The sequence below is a fragment of the Penicillium subrubescens genome (assembly GCF_028828155.1).
Source record: "Penicillium subrubescens strain IBT 31985 chromosome Unknown utg000010l_segment0_segment0, whole genome shotgun sequence".
NCBI lineage: Eukaryota > Fungi > Ascomycota > Eurotiomycetes > Eurotiales > Aspergillaceae > Penicillium > Penicillium subrubescens.
In genome coordinates, this window is record NW_026643160.1 from 284,872 (window position 1) to 308,520 (window position 23,649).

Consider the following 23,649-nt stretch of genomic DNA (forward strand, 5'->3'; position numbering starts at 1 on the left):
ACACATCATGTCAATTTCGGTGCTTTCCTTGATTCGCGGTAATGCTAGTCTACATGATATGCATTCAATGAATTTCGATCATTTCCTGCACCATTTCCAAAAACTTCTGACGATAATCTGTCGCCGTAGTCGTAATAGACATATGACCCTTCCTCCCAATGACATTGAATGTTTGCACCACTCCCGACAAAGCCTGTGCACGTAGCTTATGTCGAGCCCAGAAGAAATCGAGTATCACAGCCCTGTATTTCCATTTACCATCCGCCGAGGGCAGGCCTGCTCGCCAGGGACTTTGTCTCCCCAGTACCTCTGGGCTTGAGGTAGCTGGTAACCGTACCAGGAAGAGAGAGTAGTCGACTGCATTCGCATCTTCCAGAAACTTTGTATCCTCCTTCATGGCCTGTATGAACTTCTCATAGTCGTTTCTCCACAGATGTAGCTTGTCATTGAAAGTATCTGCCAGCTTGTCCAAGGTGGCTTCGCTGACGAGTACTTCGGGCAACAAGTCGCGCTCCGGGTAGAAATAGTCGATTGGTTTGAGGTCATATGTCTCCCAACGCTGACCTGCAGGATCGTCCGCTTTGCCGCAGAGGATGTTCTCCATGATGATGTGATGCGCAGGGGTGCAGCCAAATATTGTGCCGAGGGTCACGTATGGAGAGATGAGGTAGTCGGTTATCCAGACCAGTATAGAATCCGGGTGGTCACGCATATAATCATGATATGGCTGGAGGAGATCGGATTGGAAAAAGGTGTACTCGAAGTGTCGTGGAAGGCTTTTGATAACATAGTGCCCGTCGCAAGTGCCGAAAAATGTCTGCGACAGCGGTTAGATGCGATATCCTGGGGAATGCATTCCCTGGAACCAACTTACCGAGCCCGAATATCCCAAATCACCCATCGATTTCAGCGGCGGCTGACCACTTGTCGTGCGAAAGCTGGCCTGGTATTCATTTTCATTGAAGTGCCAGATTTCTTGACGAAGCCTAGCAAAAAGCTCCTCCTCGAATCGAATGAGTTTGATTCGATAGAGTGTGAAAAATGCGATCAAATGTCCCCAGGTTGTTTTCTTGAAACGGTCTGGGTCGCGGAGTAATCCAGCCTGGATGGAGTGGGTCAGCGCCGACTGGCGACGACTTTTCCCCATGATGTGATGATAGAAGGAAGACAAAGCGTGGGTTAGGAAAGAAGTCAAGCTTCTTTTATTAATTTGGCGCGCATCTTGCATTAAGCTTGCTTTTTGCAACGACACTGCTTGGGCAGTGAGATGAGTGACGTCAGATATAGATTTCTCGTACTCTGATTGGTGGTTGGTGTTGCAGTCGAGTAACTGTCAGGTGTCAAGGTCGAGCTTGGTAGATGGGGTCTAGAGCAGTCCAGAAGATTATATTGATTAATCTAAGTAACGATTATTTGCTCTAGAGCTAGACATCAATCGCTATCCTAGAGTGTCTTTCCACAGAGGGTCTACATGTATTCGGGAACGTAGCACCACCTAACTACTCTAACGAGAGTCTTCAACCATAGTACAGGTAATGATTGAATGTAATCAACTATATTCAAATAATATAGATCATACTCCTAAGCAAACTGTTTACCCCACTAACAAAGAAACAAAGAAGTGATGAGTGGAGCATCATCTCAATCTATATCCCACAGACACGTGACATACCGCCCTGATAGCTTTCCGCCTGAGTCACCGCAGAAAAAAAAGTGACGAAGAAAGTTCCCCTCCTTATGGGTCGGATTCTGCTAAGCGGGGCCAGTCGATTCACAGGCGTCTTTTTTCTCGGTCCAGTATTCGCTGTCGCATTCGCTTTCCCCTCATCCCGTCGCATTCACTATCCCATACCGCAACCATGGCCGCCGATTCCCTGACGGCCTCCGTCCAGGCCTTGACCCTGCAGTCCACCACCAAGACCTCCAAGTTCGCAGGATGCTTCCCGACCTTGAACCCCATGGACATCTACCGTGAGCACATTGCGGAGGAATTGGGCAAGGCCGCTGGCATCGACTCGGACTTGATCTTCTCTCGTCTTGCATGGACTAACACTTTGGACAAGGGTGACCTGTCTCTGCCGGTATGTTTACCATGAGTCAAAAGTCAAAGACAGGCTAGAGTTCATGGCTAGTATAAACGAACAGCACCACTGACATCCCCCACTTTGTGATCTACTTTAGGTCGCTGCCCTCCGTATCAAGAAGAAGCCCGACGAGCTCGCCGCGGAGCTGGCCTCCAAATTCCCCGAGTCCGACCTCATTCACCCTCCTACTGCCTTTGGCCCTCACCTGCAGTTCTTCTGCAAGGCCGCTCCTCTGACCAACACCGTCCTGGGCCGTATCCTGTCCGAGAAGGCCGCCTTCGGTACCAATGGCAACATGGGTCTCAAGGATCCCTCCGACCCTTCCAAGGGTCAAAAGAAGATCATTATTGAGTTCTCATCGCCCAACATCGCCAAGCCCTTCCACGCCGGTCACCTGCGGTCAACAATCATCGGTGGTTTCCTTGCAAACCTGCACACTGTTATGGGATGGGACGTGATTAAGATGAACTATCTCGGTGACTGGGGCAAGCAGTACGGTCTGCTGGCCAACGGCTTCAAGTATTTCGGAAACGAGGAGGCGCTCACAAAGGACCCTATCAACCACTTGTTCGATGTATATGTCAAGATCAACCGCATTGTAGGTGACCAGGAAGGCCCCATCAAGGAGCTGAAGGAGCAGATCAAGACCAAGAAGGAAAAGGGCGAGGATGTCGCTACGGAGGAGGCCGAGCTTGCCAAGCTTGTGGATGTTAGCGAGGATGAGAAGGCCCGTCGGTATTTCAAGAGCATGGAAGACGGTGACCCAGATGCCCTTGCTCTCTGGGCTCGCTTCCGTGATCTCAGTATTGCCAAGTATAAGCAGACCTATGCCCGCCTGAACATTGACTTTGACGTCTACTCTGGTGAATCGCAGGTCAAGGCCGAGAGCATGGCCAGCGCTTATAAGGCGATGGAGAAGGCCGGTGTCACTGAGGAGTCCGACGGTGCTATCATTGCCGACTTCACCAAGCACGGTGCTAAGAAGCTTGGCAAGGCTATTATTGTCCGCAAGGATGGCACTCCCCTCTACCTGACCCGTGACATTGGTGCCATTCTGGAGCGTGATGAGAAGTATCACTTTGATAAGATGATTTACGTTGTGGCTGCTCAACAAGATCTCCACCTGGCTCAGCTGTTCAAGGTTACCGAGCTGATGGGTAACAAGGATTTGGCCAGCCGCTGCCAACACATCAACTTCGGTATGGTCCACGGTATGAGCACCCGTAAGGGTACCGTCAAGTTCTTGGACGATATTCTCCGGGATGTCGGTGACAAGATGCACGAGGTTATGAAGAAGAACGAGACCAAGTACTCTCAGGTCGCGAACCCCGAGGAGACTGCCGACACTCTTGGTATCACCTCCGTCATGGTTCAGGATATGACTGGCAAGCGGTAAGTTTAACGAACTCCTAGGTACATTATTCCCATACCTTCTGATGCTAACTTTCTCAGTGTCAATGGTTACGACTTCAACCTCGACGCCATGACCTCGTTCGAGGGTGACACCGGTCCCTACCTGCAATACGCCCACGCTCGTCTCTGCTCCATGGCCCGCAAGTCGGAGCTCAACATCGATGAGCTGGACAGCGCCGACTTCTCCCTCCTTACCGAGCGCCACGCGATCGATCTGATCCGTCTCCTTGCCTCTTGGCCGGACGTTCTGGTTAACACCTCCAAGACTCTGGAGCCCGTCACCGTCCTCAGCTACCTGTTCCGCATGACCCACATGCTCAGCTCTAGCTACGATGTTCTCAAGGTGATTGGCAGCGAGCCCGAGCTCAAGAAGGCTCGTATGGCTCTGTACGCAGCAGCCCGACAGGTCCTGAACAACGGTATGCGGGTTCTGGGTCTCAACCCCGTGGAGCGGTCAGTCATCCCGTGTGAACATTCCTCGTGTGCCAATAAGCTAACAGTTGATATTGTAGGATGTAAACCTGCCCCGGTTCTCTATTTTTTACATTTCAAAATTCCTATTAGCTCGACGATATCTCATAGTTCCCGGCTAGACGCACTGGCGCTAAAAAGGGGGCCAATAACATATGATTATGATGTTCATCTTGGTGCATAACGAACGATGGGGCGGGCCATGGAAGGATTCCCCAGATCGAAACTCTATGTTGTAGTCCTGTCACAAACCAGGTAGCGTCGGTTTAAATTTCTCTTTAAGCGCGACCTTGGAGAATATAAGAAAAAAGCGTCATGGTTCTACCGTCCAATTGCCGATGCAGAAGTATCTGCGTCATGGTGACTAGAACAGTACAGCCACACGTGTCTGATCTCCTGTCAGCGGGGATAAAATTTCCCCGCGGGTCACCAGCGTGGCCATCGGGCTTTTTGAGCTCGTCCCAACGTCAGACCAGGACCCTTCAGGCAGCCTCAGAACAACTCAAATAGCTAAGCGAGCTGATAGCTAGCAAAATCGAGTACCGAATCGCTGGCAACCAAGCCACAAAGTGTAGATTTACGATGTGTTCCGCTCAAGGCCTGGTGGGTGTTCTCCCCATTTTAAACGGCGTTCAAAATCTCGGGGACCATAATGAAATCCTTAGCTAAGAGCCAAGACACTCCCCCGGAAGGCGATCATTAGCGCCGGATTGTGGCGCAAGTCTAACAGTATCCAGACTTTGCAAAGGGATTCAAACCTGTCTCAACTTTCCCTTTCTTTTCAGCTCGGCTTGTCGGGCCCACATTCGGGGACCAGATCGACCCGTCTAGCTGCAATCAGCCGCATACCCGCAACTGACAATCCCATGGTCCCTATTGTTCCCTTGGGACCTCTGGTAGCCCGCATACCCAAATGGGCAAACGCATGGTTTTAGTGCGGCGAGCTAGGACGGGGTCAATCGCCGATGTCCCCGTCAGTGGTCACATTTCACCTAACGCCCCCTGCAGAAACGGCCGTGGGGGCCGACACGATTATTATGAAATGGTATTTAACTAGTGGGGTCCCCGAGGAACGCGGGAAGGGGGATGATCTTTGAAAGTCAATTCACCTTTGTATATCGCTATTGTCGACCACGATATTACGATCGCGACTGAAGCTGTGAAACATGGGTGAACCCGCTTCTGCCTCTGGCAGTAACGACAATGAGACGTCGACTCCGACTTTGGATGTGGAGTGGGATGCGGACAATCGGTTTCTGATGAACCATTCGGTCAAGACCTTTTCCTGGACTGGTCTTACTGTTACTGTAAAGGATCGCCAGACGAAAGAGGCCAGGGATTTGATCAATGATATTAGCGGAGATGTCCAGCAGGGTATGTTATGGAATAATGAGGGAATTCAACTGGGATCATGCTTATACAAATGTCGATTTCAATAGGCGAACTCGTGGCTTTAATGGGACCTTCCGGCTGTGGTAAAACAACCCTGCTCAATGTCCTTGCGAGACGGCCAGCTGCATCGGGTGCCAAAGTGCTGGGTGACTGCTATGTCAACGGCACCAAGGTAGACGTTGGATCGTTCGGTCGCATGACATCCTATGTCGAGCAGGAAGATGCTCTCATTGGATCTTTGACTGTTCGTGAAACGCTCAAGTTTGCAGCAGATCTCTCACTGCCCATGTATGTCCTTGTCTTCTTGAATGCTTATTATCCAACATCCTTGCCTGTCGAGGTGTACTAATCTATAATCTTCACTTGTGATATAGCTCGGTTACCAAGCGCCAACGCATCGATCGCATCCGGACACTCTTGGAAGCCTTTGGTATCCAGAACCAAGCCGGCACCCTGGTCGGAACCCCGATTCGCAAGGGTATCAGTGGTGGCCAGAAACGACGTGTCAGTGTAGCCAGCCAACTCATCACCTGTCCCAAGATCCTGTTCCTGGATGAGCCGACCAGCGGCCTGGACTCGAAAGCCAGTTACGAGGTGATGTTGTATGCGAAGGAACTAGCACGGGCCAATAATGTGAGTTTACCTTGCCATCCCGCAGTAAACTGGGTGAAATGCTAACAAGACGCGTGGTAGATCATCATCATCGCCAGTATCCACCAACCGTCGACGACAACCTTCCAGCTCTTCGACAAGCTTTTGCTCCTCTCTGGTGGAAAGACGTGTTATTTCGGTTCAATCGGCAATGTCGACAGCTACTTTGGACAGATCGGCCACCCGGTTCCTGCATACACCAACCCAGCCGAGTTCCTGCTTGATATTGTCAGCTCGGACTTTGGCGGTGCCAGTGGACAAGCGCCCGAACGAGTCCAACAGATTCAGTACGCCTGGTCGGTGTCTGGGGAGTCCACCGCTGTCATGAACCAAGTAACCGAGCGCACACGCGAGTCAGAGAAACAAGCAGGAGCGCTGTCTGCGGAGGACATGGCCCGTCCGGGCCCGGTCACGGTTACCGCTGCGCTGCTGCATCGCTCGTTTATCAAGAGTTACCGCGACGTCATTGCCTACGGCATTCGCATTGTGATGTATCTTGGTGAGTATCACAGTCTTCATTCATGTCAAGCCAACATGAGCTAACCTCAACTAGGTCTTGCTATTATGATGGGCACGGTATGGCTGCGCCTACACCCGTCTCAGGACTATATTCAACCCTTCATCAACGCCATCGTAAGCACACCCTTCCATAAGGCTTGACCAAGGCAATGCAAGGCTAACAAGCACCAACCTAGTTCTTCGGATCAGCTTTCATGTCCTTCATGGCCGTCGCCTACGTGCCGGCCTACATTGAAGACCGGGCAACCTTTGTAAAGGAGCGTGCCAACGGCCTCTACGGAGCGACACCCTTTATGGTCGCCAACTTCCTCATCGGTCTCCCATTCCTCTGTACGTATCTGGTTCAGCCGTCAACTTCCTAAACTTTAAATGTGAGTATCACTAACATACCAACTCTACAGTCCTCATCTCAATGCTCTTCTCAATCGTCTCATACTGGCTGTCCAACTTTCGCCCCGACGGATCCGCCTTCATGATCTGGGTAATGTGGATGTTCCTTGATCTCGTCGCCGCCGAAAGTCTCGTCGTATTCGTCACATCTATCTTCCCCAATTTCGTCATCTCGCTCGCCCTAGTTGCCTTCGCGAATGGTCTATGGATGAGCGTGGGCGGATTCCTGGTTACACCGACTATCCTGAATCCGTTCTGGAAATATGTCTTCCACTATATCGACTATCAGGTACGAACAACCCCCCCTCGCCCCAACCCGATCGAGAGAAGATTGATACTAACTCTTCGTTCGTTAGGCATACGTCTTCCAAGGAATGATGGTGAACGAATTCTCCGAACGGATTTACTCATGTGGTGATGGCTGCCATTGCATGTTTAACTCGGATCTGGCAAGTCAGTGCCAGATTCGTGGTACTGCTGTGCTTCAGCAGTATGGGTATGCGACTGGACGCACGGGTAAATGGGTTGGCATTCTTATTGGCATTATTGCGGTGTATCGGCTGTTCGGGTGGATTGCGCTTCATCTACGTCGGACTTGATTCATCGCTTGGTTGAGACCTAGAAATGGTGGGTGAACTGGTTAAAAGCTGGACATAATTGATAGAATGATGGAAGATGGAACGATACGTATTTACTATAATTACTCTCGGTTGATGAAGATGAACTATATGATCCACATTGTGTAATGGATAAACCAGTGTTGACCACACCCTTTTTTCCAGACAAGAATAGTATAGCTTGACCACAGAAGACACACGATTCAATACAATGCCATGCCATGCATCCACCTTGACTCGCCATCTCCCTCCCAATTCCCCGACGACTGCTTCTGATCAACGTGCCTTTGTACATTAACAGCTTGTCACAAGCTGGCGTAACCCCATCCGCCACGCTATCAATTCATCTGTACTCCGTACAACACAAAAAGTCAGTTGATCAACGACTATCGGCGCATCCCGAATGCTGCTAGAGAATTACCAAGAATAGATTACGCTTTTGTGAACATTGACCACCTCTACAAATTCAAAAAAACCACCGCCACCAGACAACCATATACTCCGAGCACAAGCACAAGCACGAGCACGAGCAGTAGCAGAAGAATGAGCAATCGCCACAATCGAAGATCTACTCCCCGCCCATAATCAATGCGAGTCATCTCGCACGATCATCCCCACATCTCCATCTACATAGCGATTATCCTCGGAATCCGAGAAGTCCCTTAGATTAGAACGGCATCAGACCCTCGATTCCCCTCTTCTTCCCATCCTAGATGCCAAAGCACGCACGATAAGAAAAGAGCGGTGAGCAGTCTTGGTGCTGCGTGGAAGAGAACTGATGACACCCTGCAGAGACGAGGACGCAAGGGGGTTCACAGACACGTTCTGCTCACGGACGGAGGGGAGGGGAAGAATTGAGATTAGATTAGTGCATTGTATCCAGGATTAAGGCTACGCTTGAGTGGTTGCGGGGTTATCGGGATATTTGGGTTATTGGGATAGCGAGTGACAGTGACAGTGACAGCTGTTGTATGTAGATAGGACCAGGATGGGGTGTGTACTGAGAACCCGGATCCATATACCTCCGCATGGAAAGGGAGATCGGTAATCGATTCTCCAGCGTGGATGTGAGGATGGCATGACATGCTTGTGAAGGGAAGCTTATTATTAACTGAGCCAGCCATGCGGCTATCAAGTTTACACTATACTTGATTATGGAGAATGTAGAGATGGTGAGGCGGACATAAGATAGGCTTGTACTATGACTTGGCGTTCTTCTAGGACATGGGTTTATTGAGATTTGTCCTGATCTTCAGATCTTTTCTTGCGATCGTGACTGCCTAGAGTGAAGATAGATAGATGCCTGGTACCTACAGTTATGGGGGATGCCTACTACATGGCGTATCCATGAACATTGTTGAGTTGACAATTAGATCGCTATGAAGTTGTCCATAATGTATAATTGATAACCGACTGATGGTAGTTCGTTGTTCATAGGCAACAGCTGGAAACTGGAAACTCAAAATCAAATCTACAAGTCTATGACTCCAGTTCCACATGTACCTACGATGTACTTCTTCAGCATGTACTTAGTTAGTGGGCGGTCCAGTTGGAGGGGAAACCCCCAGAGCCGCATCCCATTCGCCTCTCATCTCCCCATCCAGCCAGCGCCTCTCTTCCCTCTAGTCCACTGTCCAATGCCCTGCGATATCTCCCCAATCTAACTTTTCTTTCTCAGTTTCAGTTGTTTGTCGCCTGGGTGAATTCCATTTTTCTCGCCCTCCTTTCTAAGCCTCACCCGGGTTACCAAAGTTACAAAAACAAAGCATTGGCCCTCGTCCTCATTACGTTGCCCCCTTTCATACACTCCATCCAATTGCATCCTTAACATGGTTAAGATTGTGTCTTTCTACACGTGCGGGGGGTTTGGCTCATCCAAGACTTCCAGGACGCAAGGAGGTGAGAAGAGCGACCGTTGAGGTAATGATAAACCGTCCGTGCTGCATGTCATACCGATCTGGCCAGGTCTGATCCAAGCAGGAAACGGGACTCTCGGGCCAAACACATGGAGATTGACAAGAGACAAGAGTCTGGACAAGATTCGTTGGATACTCGAGGGGGACTAACTCTCTCCATCGAAACAGGCATACTTGAATGAGAACGACAGGGCTAACCACTTTCTTTTCCCCGCCGAGGGATAAGCCATGATACAGCCTACCTTGTAACAAACATTGCAGTCATTCTACAGTAGTCATCCTATAACTAAGAAGAATCTGTCATGACTCACCTGTGGAGAAAGTGACCAGCTGCCATTGAAGAGCCGCCACGAGGGCGCGCAGGTCCTCCAGCGTCACCCATTTGTGGTGCAGCACGTTGGACAAGACGGACATGCTCCCTTCCCACATCCCACAGTACGGAATCCTCTCTCGGGAATCTAGCGTCGTTCGCACTTACAGTGGACTCCACTTGCGACATCAGTGGCGAGTAAAGAAGAGAAATTCTCCTGCAAAGAAAGTAGTGGAAATCATAAAAAACTGAATAACTGGCGTACAGTAGTTACATACCCAGATGCATGTCATCTCCACTGACTCTTCAACAGTACTCCGTACTTCCCGCTGTACTGTACCAGGTACAATTGACATTGTCTCTGGGGTTGGCCAAGCCCCCCCAAAAAAGAATACAGTCCTGTAGTGTCCGGCCCCTCTTCGCCAGCACCAGCCGATAGTCATAGGTATACAATTATACAGCTAAGCGAAAAAGTTTGTCCTTCTAATTATCATCCTTCCTTCCCCTTCTTATCCCGTGAGTAGTTGGTGCTCATTTCCCGTGCAGGGTTGTTCCCTCTTCGTGGTGGAGGCGATCATTGGGCCGCAACGCTCAGGATTGGGCGTTAGGCCGACCGGAGTAGTGACAAGTAGAAAAAGGGAAAAGGGAAGGGGAAACTCGGAACCAGCAGGCCGAACATTTCTCTGAAGATACAGTAATACTGTAAATCTACAGTGGTATGTGATTAGCATGGTAGATCTGTGGTGGTATTGGATGGATGGATCTGAGTTGGGATGAGATCCTATGTATACAATACATCAGTGCATGCGTCTGTTTTTTTTTTCTTTGGATGATAGTATCTTCATGGATACTTGTCGATACTTGTCAATACTTGTAGTACCGAGTAGATCTGAAGTATATTACTCTGTTAGTTTCTTAGTATACTTCGAAAGTAAACAGATGATCCCACACCCAAGGATCCGAGCAAAGCAGAACCAGGGATCCCCCTCCAGCGGGTCCCGAGTTTAAACTGTTCCAACTGTTCCACGACGGTTTATCTGGTACGTATCGTTGTCCAATATCACCATTCTTCCGATGAATTTCTCATCTTTAGAGCAAGAATAGACTTTTAGGAATGTCCTCTACGTGTGTCAACTCCGTAGATTCCGTGTTCTGTTCTCTATAGCCTATACCGGGACCTCCATACCGATGGACGATGGCGTATAGTTGGTATTGTTTATGATGACGCCCGCCCCCCACTTCCTTCTTCCCTTCTATTTTTTTTCTTCTGTTGGGTACCCACGAGCCCGCGAGCCTCTTTCGTGAAACATTCTCTCTTTTTTTCGATTTACCAATTTTTTTTTTGGCTTTTGGGTGACTCTATTCTATTTCCATTGTCTTCGGTGGTCTCTTCTCTTTTTTTCTCTTTTCTTCCTCAGTTGACTTGGGTTGATGATCGCTTATCAACTTGTTTATCCCCCCCTCCTTCTGATCGACTTTTAATCGCTGCCCATTTGGTCTCCACCCCCGAACTCCATTACATACTACCGTACAAACTACAGTACGACCCAAAAAAAACCACCACCGCCCTCTCCTTCTTCCCCCACCCGACCGGGTACCCAAAGTCAGGCACAACCACAGATTCTCATACACAGGCACAAAGGCCCAAGGGGCCCAACACTCTTAACTTAGCAAAGCCTGCAGCTGCATCTTCCTTTCCCACCACTCATCATCCAGCCCAGAGTCCAGAGATTTTTTTTCCCTCTCCCTCTCGTCCCAGGACCCACGCCCGACGCTCCGCCGCCCGACCGTTCTCGCATCTCTCTCCGCCCAATTTCCCACCCTTTTCAGATGGAGACATTATTGCGATCTGGAAGATACCACCTCGCACGCTCCGCTCGCTGACAGATCCGGATTACGCCCAGCTGCCTGCCATCGCCCTTGCGATCGGCAGGTCCGTTTTCCGTGGTTGCGACTGTTTGAAACTGGGTTGGGCGACAAGAGAGAGAGAGTTAGAGAGAGAGAGAATCTGAGAGAGAGTACGCCTGAGAGGGGGGTCCACACAAACATCAAGTCAGTCTGCCCTGAGAGAGGCCAAGAGGCCTGCGAGAAAGGGGCTCTACACAAGGAAACATTGGAAAGGAAAATCCTCGTTGGCGCGATCAAAGAGGTCGTCGTGACTAGGGCAACAAACTATCCACCGTCTGGGCCCTGGTATATACAGGAAATATACAGACGGAGTGGACCAGGCCAGGAACACCCATCAAAAATACCTGCCCAAACGTACCCATCACCTACTACTGAGTCATCCTTGGTGCAACAAGACCTGACCTGTCTGCTTTGAAGGGGTGGGCTTTTGCTGTAAGTCGTCCCAAGTCTCTGTTCCCCTCTCTCCGTCCTTTTGCTGCCCGGTGGGTAAGCCAAACACGCATCGTCTGTTTCCCAAATCGGGAACCAAGACTGGGTGTCATCGTCATTCCCCCTCTCCCACCAAACTAACATTCGCATACCCGCCCAGTTCCCTCGCCGTCCGAACGTGCAGCAAGCCATGCCTGCGGGCAGGGCTCCTCAGCCGGCCTACGTCGAAGACTTCGATGAGGATGTGCATAGCATCGTACCCGATAGTCGGCACTCAGCCAATACTACGGCCAACACGGCTGTCAAAATCTCCTCCAGGTTGGATCAAAGATTCCCAGCGGAGCCGCTGATCGACGGCGCCAGTGACTCAGGGTATTCTAGTCGTACCGCCGCCACAGCCACCAGCACCCAATCTGGCCCGTCGGGCGGGAGAAGTCCCCCAGTTCCTATTAAGCTGGACATGCCCAAGCAACGCACCGAAATAGTCAGAAAAAACTCCCGCCGTGAACGCAAGGACAAGGACCGAGAACGCGTTCGACCAGAGCACGTCGAGAAGCAGATGGGTACCCATCCCCACCATCATGCTCACGTGCAACGGTCGTCGTCTAAACCTCGTCGTCGTGACTCTGCCCACATTCAACAATATCATCCACCCGACGTATACTACGAACGATCCGGTTACTATCACCAACAACAACCCTCCACCCCCGTCGAACGTCCCCCGATGGACTATTCTTACCACTTCTCCCGGCCACCGGTGCCTGACTACCCGCCGGCGTCACCGCAGACAGCCCGTTATCCATACGCTATTGAAGAATTTCACCGTCCAGTCAGTCGACCTGCCCGGTCGAACTCGTACCGTGGCGGCATGTATCATCAGGAGCGTCCCATGAGTATGCATGGTGGAATGATGGGACCGCCACCGCCACCGGCACCCCTGTACCATCACCAAGCATCGTACTATGAGCATGGTCCTCCACCAGCATCGTCGGCGTACGTAAGCCATCCATATGCTTCGTCGCCGTATGGTGGTTCTTACTATGGCGGTTCCGAATATGGTCCACCTTCGGACTACCCGCGGGAAAGATCTCACTCTCGAACTCGGGAACGATCTGTACAATCTCGGGCACGTCGCCCGTCTTCCCTTTATGGGCAACCCCCCATGGATCACAGTGTTTTCCCAGAGTGGGTGGATGAGACCGAGCAACTTGACTGGGCGCCTGAAGAATATCCTCGAGAAGTGCCTCGTGATATTCCCCGTGAGGTGCGTCGCGAATACCGTCGTGAAAGGGAAGTTCCGCAAGAGTACCATCGTGAGAGAGAAGTCCCTCCTCGTGAATATCACCGTGATGTTCACCACGATGCACCTCGCGGGCGTGCCCCCAAGCCGCCTCGTGATCATGATGAGGACTACTACAAGATGCCACCACCGCCTCCACCAGTACCTCAGAAGCAAAAGGCCCAGGTCCACCAAATGAGAAAACCCGAACGACCCGAACTACACCGCAAGGCCCATACCACCCAAGCCGTTCTGCCTCAACGCCGGCAATCCCGTACCTCCATGGATATGAGTGAGATGGCTGCCGCGTTGCCTGACTACGGTCGGCGTGTGTCTCGCGAGACCCGGATGCCCGAGCGCAGTCACAGCCTTCATGAAAGCAAGCGATCAACCACATACCGTGACAGTGCTCGCGGTGCCCAGATTGCTGTCGAAAACTCCCGCCGTCGTCGTCAGAAAGAGTATCATCACTACGACGACTACGACGACGATGATGACGTCGGCAGTACCGGCACAGCAGGCGGTCTGGAAGATCGTGAACGCGAAATCGAACGCTACCAAGCCCAACAGTCCGGTCGGACGAATACCATGCCCGCCTCCGCCGAAGCCCTTCTCACCAAGGGTGCCGTCGGTGCAGGTAGTGACAACGGTAGTCAAAAGAGCCGATCAACCGGCAGCCGGGGTAGCGGTAGCGGCAATGGAGAGAGCAAGAATATGAACCTTTTGGTAAACGGATTGACCATCGGTTTCACCGAAGAGTCCGTCGCCGGCAAGAACATCAAAATTATGGCTGGAGATACCGGCCGTGTGCAATTGTCTATTGCTGGCGAGCGGAAACCCAAGCAGTACATCATGAGTGGGTCTTCGTATTCCGATCAAACTCATCAGACAGGTCGTTCTGCTCGTCGAGAGTTGGAAGCACGTCGAGAATTGGAAGCCCGTCGAGAATTGGAAGCCCGTCGAGAGTTGGAAGAAGCGCCGCAACGGCGCCCGCGTGAGGATCTTCGTTCCGGTGCGAGCCGTCGCTCAAGTCAATCGACTTATGGCGGTACTCGTCGGCATGCGAGGTAATCGTGCGAGCTGAGTTGTGAACAACTTCTATTCTCTCGTCTCATGTCTGTCTGTGTCTTTGGTTGTTTTTTTTCTTGGGATTATACTCTCTGCCTCTCCGCCATGTGGTCGCCTCACGGCACTCGGTGATGGTTATATGACAAAAGTTGGATTTGGATTTTGGATTTTCGGATTGGGATTGGGATGGTACTTATGATTATGTTGTCTTGTTTTCTTTTCTTTTTTCATTTCCTTTCTTTTCACTTTTTGGCACTCTGATGATTTTCTTTTTTTGGCGGGACGGGTCTGGAACAAAAAGTGGTTCGAGCGAAGCGTTTGGGTTGATGCTCTATCCCTCTCCCCTCGCGGCAAAAGCGAAAGCGCAAAAAGCGAGAGCTCGAGGCTCACCGACCTGTCTGATCGGACTGGGGGGAATTCTCTGGTTCTATTTTGTTTGTGATTGCAATTGCTATCTCTTGCTTGGGGGTGGGAGTGTCGGGTGCGCAGTGGGAGAAGAAGTTTTTCGTCGACTGTGTTTGAAGTGGACTGGACTGGACTGAGCTGGAACGGACCGGACTGCAAACACCATCTTGGCTGCCTTGTTACCCGTCTATCCTTGGATCTGATCTTGATTTGGTTCTCGATGGGGATCTGGATGGATGTCGAACTTAATGGCTGATGGTTGTTGAGCTGCTGGACTGGACCGGACTGGACCAGAACTGGAAACCGTCCACAACGAACAACACAGACGACGGACACGAATCCTACCGCGTCGAACCGACACTCGCCACCTCCGTTACGGTGATATGATTGTACGATTCTGATGACCTGCGATGACAAGTTCGATTCATGTGATTGATGCTTTGCTTTGCGTTGCCTTGACGATGGATGCAAGCCATTTGCCAGCGTTGATGTATATTCGCTTCTCCCTTATTTGCCTTTTTCATGTCTCATTTTCTCCTTTCCTCTATATGATTTGGTTTTGTCTTTATCCGCTCTATATCTATTTCCCCGATTTCAACCTGTTATACCTCTTACATCTACGTCACGTTGTCAATGTTCTTCTTCTAGTGGGTGCTGGCCTTGTGTCTTTCTCTTTCTTGCTTGTTTGTGCTCTGCGCTGAGTTGGAGGAGAGATACCCAATACCCAATGCCTATGCCTGGCATGCCAGTTTTTGGTACTTAGGTAGCACTTTAGCCTTTTGTGGTTTTTTTACTTGTCATACTATGTTCTAATAGCAGGTCATCTTTACTTGAAATTTTGAAACTACTTACTATCGTGAGAATATTTGGTATTTGGTAACTCTATTTCGTATATGCTTCTGTATACTGTATCTCGTTGGTCATTTTTAGGTCCAAGCTAGTCCCACCCTGCCGTCGCCCCACAGACGTGGAGCTGGTTCGCCGAGGCAAGCCAAGTTGATAGTCACAAAACAATTTCATTCGCTGATTTACATCTAAAATATCAAACTTCCATAGTCCTAGAACAAAGATGTCTTCTCCAGCAAGAAATCCTTCCAACTCGAAGTCTTGAAACCAGCCTTTCCAAGCAGATCATGACTCTCCTTCAAACTCCGACCACCGTAATATCCGGACCTCTCAATGAACAGATGATTCTCCAACTTCTCCTCACCCATCAGCCCAGGCATAAAATTCTTATAAGTTTCAGAATCAACCTGCACAAATCGGGTCTTCTTTCCGGTGACCTCCTCAAACTCGGCGAGAATGCGAGTGGGGGTGTAGTAGTCTGCTGCCGAGAGGATTTGAGTACCGAGTGTCTCGGAACGATTTTTCAGGGCTGCTGCGACGAATTTACCTATAGAACATCCTATCAGCCTGCCACTCCCAAGATATGACGTTGAGAAGAAATCGGAGTCGGAATCGGAACTATACGCACCCATATCCCTAACAATATCAACGAGCGGAAACCTCGCACCCTCACCAATAGGATAAGCCAGCGTATAAACACCATCCTCACCCTCCCTTAATAACGGAATCTGCGTATAACTATTCATAAAATACACCGGCAAAACAAACATAGCCGGTACTCCAATTTCCAGGATATACCCCTCAACATGCGCCTTCTGGTCAAAATGGGGCACATGCTTGAGTCGACCACCGGTTTCTTTGGTAACACCCAGCAAAGAAGAGAAAATAAGATGTTGGACCGCCGGTCTCCTTGGCGACATCGGCGACATTTTTGCCGTGGACGAGCTCGGAATCGGATCCGACGGGGCCCCAGGCTGGTGTTGTGACTAGGAAGACGGTGTGACTTCCTTGGATGGCTTTTAGTAGGGAGTCTTTGGAGGACATGTCAGCCTGAAATGGGGGTTTTAGTATTGACGTGATGATATTGGGGGTAGGATGTTGGTTTTGTCATACCGAGACAAGTTCAATTCCTTGCTCTAGAAGGGCCTGAGCCTCCGGCTTCGAGGTATCGCGAGTAATACCACGGACCTTGAACTCTTTGGATAGAGTCTCATATTGTAGTATAGTTCGGATCACGGAGCCGCCTTGTTGACCGGTTGCACCGAAAACGGTGATGAGTTTGGATATGATTGCTTTTGTGAAGGTGAGAGAACCCCGAATAAAACGATTGAATTGAATCTGTAATGTTTTGATGTTTCTGCTGACAGTCGTGAAGCAATGTTTTAAACAGTGAATTAACCAAGTATAGCAATGACGTCATGCTTGAGGGAAGATGATTAACCTTAAGTTCGTCTCGGAGCCCGAGCGCCGACACTTTGTCAGCGCTTGAGTATCGGCTTTTATTTTAATGCCGCCGAAGGGGGTTGGTCAGAGTTCAAAATCGACATAAGGTTAGACCGAGGATACAAATAGTAGTTGTCGGAAGTACCATTGATCAACCTCCGACATTAATCCTTCTCCTTGCAGTCCCCGATATCTTCTCCTGCGTTCTACTTTCCAGTCACGCTCGCGGATACCAGCTTACGGTACACGGTTCCGGCCCTGTCATCAATCAAGGTTCATTGGCACTTAACTCAACCTCGCACTTCACCTCTACCTCTACCGAACGAAAGAGACGGGAGCTAGCTCTAGAAGTCCAGACCTATTTTTATTGAGACTGCACCTCGACCTCACGCCATCCACTGCTGAGCCTCAGGACGTATTTTTCACCATGCCAGCCGGACAACTACGCGACAACGTCTCCCGGATCAAAAAGCCTTCGCCACTGGGAAAATCCCTCTTTGTGGGCCTTCGTGCAGCAGATGTATTCTGGCAATACAACCTACTCCATCAAGGATGGGGAATCCAGCTGATCGAGAAACTGGGCGGTCACCCTGTGCATTCTTCACTGGTCCTCAGCCCTCTGACGCGTACCGGGCTACATCCTTACTATGGTCTGGTTACTCTCTTGTCGCTGGGTAGTAGCATCAAACAGATTCTCCATATCGTCTTTGTCTCCGAACAGGCCATGGACGTTGGTTCTGGGTTTACAATTGCCCTTTTCAATACCATTTTCAATACTGTCAACACACTGCTCTCTCTATGGGCTGTAACATCCCCGGTTGCATCTGGACTTGGTTCAACCAATCTGATCAATACAATCTTGTCTCCGCCCATCGCCGCGGGCATAGCTTCCTACGCCATTGGACTCTCCGTCGAAGCCATTTCAGAGTTCCAGCGCAAGTCTTTCAAGCAAGACCCCAAGAATAAAGGAATACCGTATGGCGGAGGTCTCTTCTCGCTGGCTACCAATATTAACTATGGCGCTTATACTATCTGGCGAGCTGCGTATGCATTTACCTGTGGGGGTTTTATCTGGGGTGCGACGACGTTTGCTTTCTTCTTCCGTGATTTTGCGACTCGAGGAGTGCCTGTGTTGGATGAGTATATGACCCAGAGAGTAAGTCTATGAACCGACCTTTGTTGATTTGCACATCTAAAGCCTGAATCAATAGTACGGCGATGCGTATCGACAGATCAAGTCTCGTGTCCGATACGCTTTGATCCCTGGTATCTACTAGGGCTTTCGCGTACGCAGTAGAAATCCAAAAGTCCGAAACCCGGCTGTACCAAGGTCTACGATTATGAGTCAGCGAGTCCGTTATGCCCGTGTTTCTCATGGCATATAATGACGTGCTGGTCAAGGTCTTTCAGAGTGCTTTTATCTTGGGTTGTTTAGTATCATTGGGGCCATGGGTATTGAATGGAAGAGCATGAAAACAAGGAAGGTGGATGAGAGGGCCTATTCAGAGGGTATTGTTTAACTGATGGGTGGTGCAACTCTCTGAGCCATATACGCTACTGAGACTCCCAGGTAGAAAGATGAACTTTCTTGTTAGCACTGAGGCAAGGGATGGCTCACATAATCTTCGATATTCTAATTTGATTTGCCATCAAACTCCACCTCGTAGGTTGAAAACGACTCAAATTAAATGGCCTCGCATTAACTTAAAGATCATTCTGGGCCCAACTCTTACTGCTTTGACTGTGCAGTTGGTCTTCAATACACAAATATTCGAATATTCTGTCTTCTCGCTCTAAATTGTAGTCTGCTACAATGTCTAACACTCTATTATCACTGCCAAGAAGCTTCCCCCTCGTTTTTTATTCACAATGGCCTACAATTTTCAAAGCCCAACCCCGATTTAGGTAAGGTACGCTATGGCAAAAGGTTTTCGCCCAGTAACGAAGCGGGCCATTGAGGTGGAAAATGTGTTTTGTAGAATACTTCATAAAAGATAATCATACAGATACTTACATTTATGCATAGCAAAAGTGCTAGGCTAGGTGGGCTGCTAGCTGACTAGATCCTGAATCTGAAGTCCTTCGCACTTGTGTAGTCGTCTACATTGGAATGAAAATATTAATACCCGCGGCCCAAGGCCCTGAACTCCTATCAGCAAAGTGGGGGTATTTCTTGGCATAATTTGTTCGTAATCTCGGTCTTCGGGCTTTCACAGTCCAATCAAACCAGCACTCGCTGATTCGGCCCCACAACAGCTTAACAATAATCAATCTTATTCAGCTCGGCATTAAAATATGGTCTGAGCGCGGTGATGAGATCAGATCATCCGGTACGCATCCATACATTCTCATTTTAAATTGGGTATGTGAGCCGCTCTAGTTCCTGTCCAACGTATATAAACAGGCACCTTTCCGCGAGGAGATACATTCTCAGTATACAATCTCATCCTTCTCAATATCCACACACACACACACACACACACACACACACACACACCCAAAACATCCTTACAGCACTCACATTCAATTCACAATGTCTGCCGTTCTAATTACTGGTGCGACGGGAAAGCAGGGAGGCTCCCTTATCAAAACTTTAGTTTCCCGGAAATCTCCTTTGGAGATCCTGGCCGTCACTCGCAATCCTCAGTCTGCCTCTGCACAGAAATTGGCCAAATTGTCATCAAATATCAAATTGGTAGAAGGCAACTTGGATGATCCCGCAACTCTTTTCCAGAATGCGCGCAAAGCGACACAATCAGCTATCTGGGGTGTCTTCAGTGTTCAGGTACGTATCCTAATCCCGGTTTAACTAATAGAAGGCCTCTCGCTTATTCGCATTATTAATCTAGCTAGCGATCGGAAATACTACATCGGAGGATGCGCAAGGCAAAGCGCTTGTTGATGAAGCGATAAAGCAAAAAGTTCAGTTCTTTGTGTATAGCTCTGTTGATCGAGGCGGCGATGCCTCTTATACCTCTCCGACCGAGATCCCGCACTTTATCAACAAGCACAAGATCGAGCACCATCTCGTTGAAAAGAGCAAAGACACCGACATGAAGTGGTTCATCCTACGACCTGTCGCTTTCTACGAGAATCTTGTACCCGGATTCATGGGCAAGGTCTTCGCAACAACTTACAAGATGGCACTGAAGGGCAAGCCCTTGCAGATGATCGCGACCGATGATATCGGATTCTTTGGAGCTGAGGCCTTCACCCACCCGGAGCAGTACCAGAACAAGAGCCTTTCCCTTGCGGGCGATGAATTGACTTACGATCAGTTCGCGCAAATCTTCCACCAGAAGACGGGCCAGCCGATTCCAACCACATATCGATTCCTTTGCTCTATCTTGTTGTGGGCGATCAAGGATATGGGATACATGTTCAAATGGTTCCATGATGTCGGCTACAAGGCAGATATTGCCGAGTTGAAGAAGATCAACCCAGAGTTGAAGGACTTCGCAACATGGCTCGAAAAGGACAGTGAGTTTGCAAAGCAGTGAGGTGTTTGTATCAAATATTTGTGTTTCGTTTTGTCCTATGTAATCTAATATAATTTTAATTGACTTTCCGATCTGTTATTCTCGCAAAGGGTGTTTACTATTTGCTGTACTCCTCCCAAGCCATGTATCAAGATCTATTGAGGTGGTAGTTAGCTGCCAGGCCACTGTTCCGGAAACATCGCGGATTGAAATAGAAGTCAAAATTGTTCCCTGTCAAATGTCATGTCTGAAATTCGTAAGAGTCCCGGCCAGTGAACGAAATGCCGGTAGATATTGATTGTAGTTTCACTAGTATAAACTAGCAATTGATCAGCCCCAAAAGCTTATAGATGTAACTTGAGCCTGAGGCTATTCGCACTAGTTGCGACTAGGCCCAAATATGCCTTCCGGGCGCACAAACACTTGGGAAAGCTCTGGGTGTTTATCCGTTGCTTCCATGCTGGGAGACCATATTATTCGAATGATTATGTTGTTGCTACCCCACTCCACGCCTCGCCTCGCCTGTGTGCATCCCAATCAAACATGGCCCAACGCCCTTTAGACATCTTTTCCCTCCTACCAAGGCCAGTCTGGGTAGAAATTCTTGTACATCTAGAGGACCTAGCAGCTGTCTACTGCTTGTATCGCTCCTCACCTGCGGTCTTCTCCTTGCTTCATGAAGATGGCACTGGGCGTCGAGTCATCGAGGCCATCATGAATGAAAGTGTGCCCAAACGAATTCAAATTTTGATTCGCAAATTTGCTTTCTTACCGATGGAATGCTCGGCCTGCAAGCGACACGGTTGATTTCATTAGCATTTACATCACGGATGACACTAGCTACAACCGTATACCGCAAGACATCCCCGTGTCGGTCCTATGCGATGTTTTCGCCGCTTCTGCAGCCATCCGCTACCTGGGCCACGCTGGTATGCATGAGATGATAGCTCACTGCATGCTTCTGGAGCTGTTCCAGCTACTTAACCCCAAATTAAAATATATGCGAAATGCCTACCGAAGGCCGTGCATGTGGACCTCGGAATACTTTCCAGTGCCGAAGCCCCCTCGAGAGCGATACCAACAAGCTGATGCTGGGCTAATATCTGCATTGGAAGAGCAGCGGGCAATCCGTGCCATCTGGCAGCTTCTGCTGGTCTGTGAGGTACACACCCTAGTTGGTGGACCGAGTCCTCGCTGGAACTGGCCTTGTGAAGAGATCAGTCGGCTTCAAAACATGGACTTTGAGGGACTATGGCGCCACGCGCTGAGAAATAACGCTTTGGAACAAGCACGGACCATGACTGAATGCAGCTGTCTGTTTCCTACATTGCCATCTCCCACCAAAAGATATCGCGCAGCAAAAGACCTAGCGTATAGCGCGCAATGGAGATATCAATGCGACTGTATTCCTCCCTGCGCATCTCTCATTCATGGGACTCCTGAATTGGAGCTTGATGGTAGTGCACCAGGCTTTGCATTTCTTGTTGATGATTTATCACGCTGGTTCAGATCGCCATGTCGTTACGTGCCATTTTGCGTTTTCCATTGTTATGAATTTGTGCTATGTGACCAAATGCGTATGGAAGCACTCAGTCTTCTCTCCCCGAAAGCAGGTCCTTCCTGGTTACCTCAGGCTCCAACATCAGAGCTAGATTTATATGTGAGATGGGAAAGTATTCTAGGCAAGGATGACCTGGAAGAAGTTGAATGGCGGAGAAAGCATTTCTGGCCGGGCAGCGAGATAGTGAATGTCGAACATCAATGGCACCTTATACCTAATTGGGAAAGTTCGGCATTGACCTCAACCCCGAGATTCCAAATCACTGACCTCGATTATCAACATTCGGCATCACCTTTTCAGCGGCAAAGTCAACTGTCAACTTTTTTATCACTTATACCCCTTTGCCTGCTATCATTATTTTTTATTCCTCTACAAACCTTCCGTGTCTGGTCCACCGGCTGCAATTCTCATCATCTCATCTCCATATAGAAACAGACACCAAGCATGTCTAGACCCATTCTTATTACGGGTGCGACAGGCAAACAAGGCGGAAGTGTCATCAATGCCATCCTCCGGGAAGATGCCGATTTTCAAATCCTCGCAGTCACTCGTGATGCGTCCTCCAGTGGAGCACAGAAGCTCAAGGCGAAGTCATCCAAGATCCAACTCGTGGAAGGTAACTTGGACCGACCAGAGGAAATCTTCTCCAATGCAGCAAAGCTCACATCTCAGCCTATTTGGGGTGTGTTTAGCGTTCAGGTATGGCCTTATTCATCGTTTTGGAGTTATCGACCGCCACTAATGTTAAACTCAGGTGCCTGTGCCTGGTGGCTTCAACACGATGCTGAAGAAAAACAAGGCAAGGGATTAGTCGATTCAGCGCTCAATAACAACGTTGGACACTTCGTTTACACGTCCGCGGATAGGGGCGGCGATGCCTCAATCGATAATCCCACTTCTATCCCCCACTTTATCAGCAAGCACAACATCGAGCATCACCTTATCGAACGGGCTAAGGGGACTGGGATGACATGGACGATTCTGCGCCCGACTGCCTTCTTACAAAATATGACTCCCGACTTTTTCGGCAAAGTTTTCACCACCTGCTGGAAAATCGCCGTCAAGGAGAAGCCATTACAAGTCATTTCAGTAACCGATGTTGGCTTCTTCGGCGCACAGGCTTTCCTTCTCTCAGGCGAATACACAAACAAATGTCTCTCCTTGGCCGGTGATGAGCTCACATTCGCTGAGATGGAAAAGATTTTCCGTGCAAAATGCGGAAGAGATGTCCCCCTGACATTCAACTTTGTGAGCCGGATTTTGATGTGGATGTTGAACGAGTTCGGTTACATGTTCCAGTGGTTCTATGACTCTGGGTTTCGAGCCGATATTCTGGCTCTGAAAAAGGACCGCCCGGAACTACATAATTTTAAGTCTTGGCTTGAGAGCGAGAGTGGCTTCGTGACCAAATGATCTTGTATTCAAGGACATGGAAGCTTCCTTTGACAATTGTGAGCAGCACATCTAT

The 23,649-nt window shown here is 49.5% G+C and overlaps 8 protein-coding genes across 8 annotated transcripts; 6 read left to right on the plus strand and 2 right to left on the minus strand.

Annotated features, from left to right (window-relative positions):
• Window positions 1-64: 64 nt before the first annotated feature.
• N7473_011307 (phosphatidylinositol phosphate kinase family protein) lies at window positions 65-1,147 on the minus strand (the record flags this gene model as incomplete). The annotated part of the gene is made up of 2 exons (XM_057157246.1): window positions 65-817; window positions 875-1,147. The coding sequence occupies 2 exons, from the start codon at window positions 1,145-1,147 to the stop codon at window positions 65-67; spliced, it is 1,026 nt and encodes a 341-aa protein (XP_057003096.1).
• Window positions 1,148-1,730: 583 nt separating this feature from the next.
• Window positions 1,731-4,413, plus strand: N7473_011308 (arginine--tRNA ligase; the record flags this gene model as incomplete). The annotated part of the gene is made up of 4 exons (XM_057157247.1): window positions 1,731-2,081; window positions 2,182-3,476; window positions 3,537-3,962; window positions 4,010-4,413. Coding segments are annotated over 4 exons (2,079 nt in total), but the record flags the coding sequence as incomplete, so codon positions are not given.
• Window positions 4,414-5,040: 627 nt separating this feature from the next.
• On the plus strand, window positions 5,041-7,663 carry N7473_011309 (putative ABC transporter). The gene is made up of 8 exons (XM_057157248.1): window positions 5,041-5,342; window positions 5,408-5,648; window positions 5,735-5,993; window positions 6,054-6,510; window positions 6,565-6,644; window positions 6,707-6,860; window positions 6,932-7,209; window positions 7,277-7,663. The coding sequence occupies exons 1-8, from the start codon at window positions 5,135-5,137 to the stop codon at window positions 7,517-7,519; spliced, it is 1,920 nt and encodes a 639-aa protein (XP_057003098.1). The 5' UTR covers window positions 5,041-5,134; the 3' UTR covers window positions 7,520-7,663.
• Window positions 7,664-12,290: 4,627 nt separating this feature from the next.
• Window positions 12,291-14,450, plus strand: N7473_011310 (uncharacterized protein; the record flags this gene model as incomplete). Its single annotated transcript, XM_057157249.1, has 1 exon — window positions 12,291-14,450. One exon carries the CDS (start codon window positions 12,291-12,293, stop codon window positions 14,448-14,450), a length of 2,160 nt encoding a protein of 719 aa, XP_057003099.1.
• A 1,460-nt stretch (window positions 14,451-15,910) lies between these two features.
• Window positions 15,911-17,118, minus strand: N7473_011311 (NmrA/HSCARG family protein; the record flags this gene model as incomplete). Its single annotated transcript, XM_057157250.1, has 5 exons — window positions 15,911-16,245; window positions 16,327-16,554; window positions 16,598-16,748; window positions 16,812-17,036; window positions 17,098-17,118. The coding sequence occupies 5 exons, from the start codon at window positions 17,116-17,118 to the stop codon at window positions 15,911-15,913; spliced, it is 960 nt and encodes a 319-aa protein (XP_057003100.1).
• A 450-nt stretch (window positions 17,119-17,568) lies between these two features.
• N7473_011312 (uncharacterized protein) lies at window positions 17,569-18,744 on the plus strand (the record flags this gene model as incomplete). Its single annotated transcript, XM_057157251.1, has 2 exons — window positions 17,569-18,297; window positions 18,353-18,744. 2 exons carry the CDS (start codon window positions 17,569-17,571, stop codon window positions 18,416-18,418), a joined length of 795 nt encoding a protein of 264 aa, XP_057003101.1. The 3' UTR covers window positions 18,419-18,744.
• A 930-nt stretch (window positions 18,745-19,674) lies between these two features.
• N7473_011313 (uncharacterized protein) lies at window positions 19,675-20,641 on the plus strand (the record flags this gene model as incomplete). The annotated part of the gene is made up of 2 exons (XM_057157252.1): window positions 19,675-19,926; window positions 19,991-20,641. 2 exons carry the CDS (start codon window positions 19,675-19,677, stop codon window positions 20,639-20,641), a joined length of 903 nt encoding a protein of 300 aa, XP_057003102.1.
• A 1,984-nt stretch (window positions 20,642-22,625) lies between these two features.
• N7473_011314 (nucleoside-diphosphate-sugar epimerase family protein) lies at window positions 22,626-23,594 on the plus strand (the record flags this gene model as incomplete). The annotated part of the gene is made up of 2 exons (XM_057157253.1): window positions 22,626-22,863; window positions 22,936-23,594. The coding sequence occupies 2 exons, from the start codon at window positions 22,626-22,628 to the stop codon at window positions 23,592-23,594; spliced, it is 897 nt and encodes a 298-aa protein (XP_057003103.1).
• Between the last annotated feature and the right edge of the window lie 55 nt (window positions 23,595-23,649).